This window comes from Chondrus crispus, genomic scaffold (genome assembly GCF_000350225.1).
Source record: "Chondrus crispus Stackhouse genomic scaffold, scaffold_309, whole genome shotgun sequence".
Classification (NCBI taxonomy): Eukaryota; Rhodophyta; class Florideophyceae; order Gigartinales; family Gigartinaceae; genus Chondrus; species Chondrus crispus.
Window position 1 is genome coordinate 89096 of NW_005179201.1, and position 6729 is coordinate 95824.

The 6729-nt window shown below is 56.5% G+C and overlaps 2 protein-coding genes; both read right to left on the reverse strand.

The window, feature by feature from the left end:
• Window positions 1-1903: 1903 nt before the first annotated feature.
• On the reverse strand, window positions 1904-5289 carry CHC_T00005709001 (hypothetical protein). XM_005717376.1 is given in 2 exon segments: window positions 1904-1998; window positions 1999-5289. The coding sequence occupies 1 exon segment, from the start codon at window positions 5287-5289 to the stop codon at window positions 1999-2001; it is 3291 nt and encodes a 1096-aa protein (XP_005717433.1). The 3' UTR covers window positions 1904-1998.
• A 164-nt stretch (window positions 5290-5453) lies between these two features.
• CHC_T00005710001 (hypothetical protein) overlaps window positions 5454-6729 on the reverse strand; it is a 2124-nt gene continuing 848 nt past the window's right edge. Inside the window, exons 1-3 of the mRNA XM_005717377.1 lie at window positions 6663-6729; window positions 5797-6504; window positions 5454-5714 (exon numbers count right to left, since the gene is read on the reverse strand). The exon at window positions 6663-6729 is cut by the window's right edge and continues 848 nt beyond it. Coding sequence (XP_005717434.1) covers window positions 5454-5714; window positions 5797-6504; window positions 6663-6729 — 1036 coding nt within the window. The remainder of the gene's footprint in view (window positions 5715-5796; window positions 6505-6662) is intronic.

Consider the following 6729-nt stretch of genomic DNA (forward strand, 5'->3'; position numbering starts at 1 on the left):
CGCTTCGGCCTCTGCCACGCCTGCGCGCAGCGCGGCCGCTCCGTCGTCGCCAAGTATCGCTGCCCCCGCTGTCAGGTCGCGTCGTGCTCGCTCCCCTGCGTCATCGTCCACAAGACCGTCACTGTGAGTTTACCACGCTCCGCTTGCTGCCTCTGCCTGTATTGTCTTTGCCCACATCCTACACATTGATCACGCCACTGACACCAAGTCTCCCGCTAACCGTTATTCATCCATTCATCCCCCCGCCCCCACCGTCCCCCACAGAAATGCTCCGGAGTGCGCAATAGGGCCGCCGCTGTGCGCAAAGTCAACTACAACGAGACCAATTTCATCAACGACTATACGCTGCTCGAGGACGCCGGTCGCATCCTGGACTCGGCCGCCCGCCTGCGTCAATCCCCCATCCCCCGTCCGAACGGGAAGAACCGCCCCCGTCCTCCCGGCATATCCAAGGGCCGCATGTCCATGCTCACCAAGGAGGCCGCGAAGCGCAACATCAACCTGCGCTTCATGCCGCGCGGCTTTGCGCGCCACGCCCGCAACTCGTCCCACGTCCGCTCCATTCCCGAGCCGGACGTCCCGCCGCCGCCGCCCGCTCCGCAGGAGAAGAAGGACCCCCGCGTGAAGGCCATGTTCTGGCACTTGGATCTCTACTTTGCCAGTTGCAGTGACAAGTCCCCCGGCACTAAGCTCGTCAAGGTCGACGCTTGTGAGGAGGAGCAGCGCATTGAAGCCATTTTATTGGGCGCCACTGGCGCCCTGAAGAAGGGCAGGAAGAGGAGGAGGTCCGATGCTATTACATGTACGTCCAAGGCCAATGATGGCTACGCAAAGTATTTGTGCGCGAGTCCGGACGACTTGGTCGTCTTTCTGCGGAACGAGCACGTCCTGGCCGCCAGCACCCTCATCTCTCCGTCCACATCGCCTCGCCCGGTCTCAACTCGCTCCGACAAGTTTGACTTGAATCGATACGTCCCCATTCACAATGCCCAAACCCTCAGGCAAGCCCTAAGTGGAAGGTCTGTCGTTGAGTTCCCTGTGTTGCACGTCGCCTTCGCAGGAAGTAAGCAAGCCAAGGAGTTGGCATGTGCTACGTCGGGCATCTTTGAGAAGCCCGATGAGACCGATGACTCAGATTCTGCCTCGTCGGCGGAGAGCGAGTCGGAAGATGAGGACGCCCATGTGCCGGAGCCTGTCGAGCCAAAACCCCCGACAACTGAGGCCGCTTCGGCGGAGAAACCGACCCACACAAGCTCCTTTTCGGGCATCTTATCGGTAGACGGACAGCAGGAACCCTGCCCAGAACGTCCGTTGAAAGCCAGACGACTTGAATCGCCCCTGAGCGTGGCCCCTACAGCTAGTCCTTCGGACCTTCAGAGCACTGCGAACTCCGCTACTCTGTCAATTAATGGAAAGCAGGAGGAAGGCTCGAAGATTCGCTCACCGATCACAATGGATAATCACTCTGCCGACGAGAAACCAATATCCATTTCGAAGGAGGTGGGTCCAAGCAAATCGCGTTTTGACTCACACGGCGGGAAGTGGAAAGAGGGAGAGGGCCGAGGGCCGAGAAGGGGTGTAAACCCAGAAGATTTTGGAACTTCAGAGTCTGAATCTTTTGCTGTAGATCCGCATGGTATGAGGGGAAGTGGTCTATCGCTTGAGGATCCGTTCATGAGAGAATCTGTGAAGGCCATTCTTGAAACGAGGATTCCGAGGAAGCGGAGGGAAGACAAGCCACCCCCGTGTTCCTCGAGCTCCGACAAGCAGTCCCCGCCTCGTAAGCTCGCTGCCACAGGGTGGTAATGGCAAACAATAGAAGTAAGATAACTGTAAGAAACTAGTCACACTGACGAGCTCACTAAAAGCAATATTTCTAAACGTCGCAAACTGAGAAGAGCGATTCGATAAAGTAAATCCATCACTATCAATGTCTATGGATTTTTACTTGCATACCCTTTACGTTTATGGAATAGACGATGCGCAGACTATCTGTATCTACAGGAAGTTGGCCGCCCGCACAGGCTCATATTCTCTCGTTCGCGGAGAGGTACGCATGTACTGGCGTGTGTCCGCTATCGGTGACACTTGACTTCCAGACTTGGAACCGCCTCCGCTCCGAAGTGAGGAACCAGATCCTCTCGACGACCGAGAATTCACAGAGGCACTACGGGACCTGGGCAGACCATCCTCTCCCCCTGGCGACGCTCGAGAGCGAGAATGGCTTCCAGATGACTGGCTGGGCGGCCCATTACGCATCGGATCCCGTCGCACATGCGTTCCAGTGGGGCGCCTTCTCAAGGAGCTGCTCTCCTTTCCAGTGACAATTCCTCCAATCCTGTCCTTAATCATTAGCCAAGCGTTCTTTGCAGGCGTTGGCGATGCTGCGATACCCCTAGAGCGAGTGGCGGTATGGTATCGTGCCCCAGAACCAGAGCCTCCAGGTCTGTTTTGACCGGCAGGACGTATGGGTTCGTGACTGCGGTAGGAACTAGAATCTGTTCTAGCTTGGCGATCGGGAAACCTACTAGCGCTGTGCGCGGCCGCGTCCTTGTGACGCAACTCCTCTAACTCTTCAGCTCGACGAACTGCTTCCATTCCCTTTCTCTTCGCAAGATCTGCTTCCCGACGAAGACGAGCACAATCATCGTTCGCTCTAGTCACGGCCTCCCTGAGCTCCTTGATCTGTCTTTGACTGACGCCTGAAGTGCTCGTAATGTGAGACAGTTTGTCTTGATACTGCAGGACCTGCTGGCGAAGGTTCTCCGTTTCCCTGAAGTTGTCGTGTAGTTTCTTAGAGAACTCATTCACGAGTTCAACCTGAGCACCAACATGGGCCATTTCCAATTGGTAACGTTGGTCAGCTCTCTGTCTCTCAGCGCGCATTGTAGTGATGTCACTCTGGAATCCAGTGTTCTTGGATAGCAAGTCTTCACTTGACTTTTGCAGATTGGCGATGAGGCTTTGCCTATGCTCTAACTCTTGCCGCAAAAGCTCGAGTTCTTCGTCCCTCTTCTCCGTCATTTCGGTCATCTGTTGAACCATTGCCCTCTGCACTTCAGCCCAAAGCCCTCTCGTCTCTTTTGTCATTTGGTCTGCAATCTGCTCACCCTTCTTGTCTGACTCGTCAAAGCGAGAATGCAAATTGGCATGACCCTCTGTGATCAGCTTATTCAGGTTTTGGCTCTCAGCAGACATAGAGTTCCTCGACGATGCCAATGACGATCTGGCCTGGGTGGTGGTGCCCACACTATCAATCGCCACACTCAATCGACTCCTAGCATCCTTCAGCTCGCCCTCTCTATCGGCCAAAATTTGTGTCATTGCACCCACAACCGATTCAGCGTTCTGCTTGTCCAGCAGAAGTTCTTCTTCTTGTTCGACACGCTGTGTCTCGTGGAAAGTCATTTGAAGTTCTTGCCTAGATAACATGTCACGCGCATTTAGCAATTCTTTGGTTAACCAATCAAGATGGCGCCGATCAATTCTAATTACGTTGCCATCGGTAGCGACAGTTCTGCCTTGAGTGCCGTGAGTGCTTGTGCTGTGGGTGGTCTTCGTTCTCCGACGGGAAGCACGTGGTGATGGTGGGAGGGGTGGTCGGCTCCGTCCTGGTGTCGCTTCCCTGCTAGTATCGGTGCGCATTTCACTGTTTCGCTGATCCTGACTCGCGCTGGATGACAGCGGGATTCCAGCAGACTGGTCACCCTGTATCGCTTCATCCCAGTTATATCCTTCGCCCTGTCCTGTATGAAGGAAAGAACGTTCCTTCTCTGAGGAAAACGCATCACTGAATGACGCAATGGAACCTCTCTCATCTGCAGAATAACGCCCTGATTCCGTGCTGGCTTCATGCGCCCTTTGGAGGTCCTGATGTACAGGGGACCCCGGCTCCATCCTAATTGCCCTGCGGCGTCTGCTCCTCGGGCTCTCGGCATGGACCGTCTTCGACGGAATGAGATCTGTGTCACCAGACGGTAAAGTGGAATCTTGGGTCGTTGCCTGCGACACGTTTTGGTCACCGCGATATATTGCCGCAAGACTGGAATCCAAACGGTTGGTTCCCCGGTCCGCATTGTCTATGCCTGCTAATTCTGAACTCCTCCAAACCGAAATTAACTTCTGAAATAATCCTGCGGAAGGTGCCATGGTGCTGACTGGATTCGCGTCAACAGACTCAGCGGCATGTCTGCGTGCGGTGAAAGACTCTACCAGAGCTGCTACGGTTGGAGGAGACGGGGGGGTGGGTGGCACTTCACGGTACTGAAGTGCAGTGGGGTATCCACTCGGATGTACCGCACGACGGGGTGCAGGGGATTTCGCCGACTCAGAAGGCGCGAGATACTCGGCGTCTGCTGCCACCATCGCCTCTGCCTCTCGAAAAACGTCAGAATGGCGTGACCCCCGCCCAGAGCCCGTAGATCTCTCAGAAGCAGAGGGGCTGGATCTGGGAGTGCGTCGAATTCTTTCGTTAGAATCCGACCCTTCCGTCCACATGGCCATGGCGGGTCCATTATCTGCTCGGTCCGAACCTGATGCACTCACTGATTGCTGCATATTCCCACTGGAGTGAGCCTCCTCCTCGTCAGGGTTGTCACCTTCATGTTCAGGAGTTGTAACATCGTACTCCTCTACCTTTTCGAAAACGTCGTCCTTGTCAGGATCAAAGCCATCGTCGTAGGGAGCGCCCTCCTCCTCCTGATCATACTCGTACTCATCAGCGCCCCCTTGGGCGCTTTCTTCGCCGTCCTTCTCGAAGCTTGGATCGGTGGCGTCGGCCTGGTTAGCATAGTTGTCCCCATCGTCCGTAGGACCAACGGTTTCGTCGAATGGACTGTCGCCATCTTGTTGGCTAGCCCGCGACCCGTGGGATGCTGTGGGAGGTAACGCAAAGGAGCCGGTGCGCTGCTGCACGGAGCTCTGCGCATGTGCTTGGCTTCCGTCTTGTGGGTTTTGTAGTGGCTGTCCTAAAGGATGCTCGCCTCCGCCGGGAGATTGATACGCTGTGGCGAATGGTACCCTCGAGTTTTTGGACAGGAGCTGCGGATCTTCGAACATGTTTCCTTCCCCAGAATGAGCAGACAGTTGAGGTGATCCATTTCGAAAGAGTATAGGAGCGACCTGGGGGGGTGTCATCTGCGTGGCAGCGGTAGTCCTACTTAATCGCCTTGGCATTGGGGGCGGCGAAAATAACTGCTGCGGAGACATAACGTCAGCCGCATGGGTCTTCTGTCTGTAGATTTGCCACTGACTAGAGGGCTCCGGCGCGTCGGAGCCTGAGGGACTCATCAAATAGGCAGGATTTGTAAAGTCAATCGGAGCCCTACTTGACAACGTTCTTAGCTCTCTCGCGCTGAGATTGATAGAGGAAGAATCAACGGAGGCATCTTCCTGAAGCTCGTCGCTTGGTTCGAACTCTGGAGCGACAGATATGTGTCTCGTGATGGATGTACTTACGGAGTGGCGTACCGTTTCATCGACATGATAAGGGGCAACGCCAGCAAACTGTGTGCTGGGCTCCTGTGCCGGGACGTGAGACACGTCCTCAGTTCCCTCCGTGGGACTATGATCTCCAGGCGTGTGTTCCTTTGGGGTGAAAAAGTCGTCGGAACCAGTCGCGCTATGACCATCTTGATCGACATGCTGGTCGTGCTGGTTAATATTCTCGACAAAATGTTCGTCCACCTTGCGCTCACCTGGGAACTGATCTGTGGCTGACAAACCGTGATCCGTAGAGCGGGAGCTTTGGCGGAGCGGGGAGAGACTGCCACGGCTGTTGTTCTCGTCATCTGTGACAAGGGAAATCTTGCGGCCGCCCATGCGGTCGTCTAGCATAGCACTGTGGGCCAAGGCGGCTTCGCCGAACAAAGGTGGAGCAAAGGCCTCAGCGTCGTGCTTGCGGCTAAGCTCGATAACACCAGTAGATTGAGGTGCGTCTTTTGTCAAAGACGCTGCGGCAATACCGGCTCCAACGGCTGTGGCAGCCGTGGCAGATGCAGTAGCCGTAGCAGTAGCGGAAGTGATCGGGATAGTTGATGGACCAGAGGCACCTGGGTTGTAGGCACCGGGTGTCTCCGTGACAGGTGTGGAAGGGTGAATGGTAGACGAGGCAGTGGGCAAAGCGGGAGTGTTTGAATCAATGTTACGAGAGGGTTGTGAATAAGTAGAGGCGGAGGGAGGTTGTTGGTCGTCTGGCAGAGCGGAAGCGGAAGCAGGGCCGTCGGCGTACAGCAAGTCGGGAGGCGGAAGTTCGACAGCCTGGGCCACAGAGGTGAGGCACTTGTGCAGCGAGTTGCGCAAGCTATCTGTAGGCAGCTGCCAAAAGACGTCGCGGTAGGTGTGGTCTGGTCCGTACACGGCGGCGGCCAAGACGAGCTGTGCGAGCCTCAAGGCCGGGCGGATGTCGCGGACGGGGGGGACGGCCGGAGCGTTTCCGACAAAGTGGTCGACGATGCCCGGGACCGAGTGGATGTTAGCGTCGGCGCGGACGACGTCGAGGAGCTTCTTGACGGCGGCGAGGACGAGGCGGGTGTTATTGTTGTACTGGACGGTCTTCTGGCGGGCGTCGACGTTGGAGAGCGGGGCGCCGGGCGCGGGGTGGGAGATGGGGGCCGAAAAGACGTTGCGCGGGGCGAAGCGGCGGACGGCGTTCGGGGACAGACGCGCGGGGTCGAGCGTGGCGACGATGTCGGCGAGCACGACGCCGTCCGAGAGCAGGGTGGTGAGACG

What these genes read in the sequence shown, in the direction of transcription:
- CHC_T00005709001 (XM_005717376.1), bottom strand. Translation starts at nt 5,289, where the DNA reads ATGAGTCCCTCAGGCTCCGACGCGCCGGAGCCCTCTAGTCAGTGGCAA.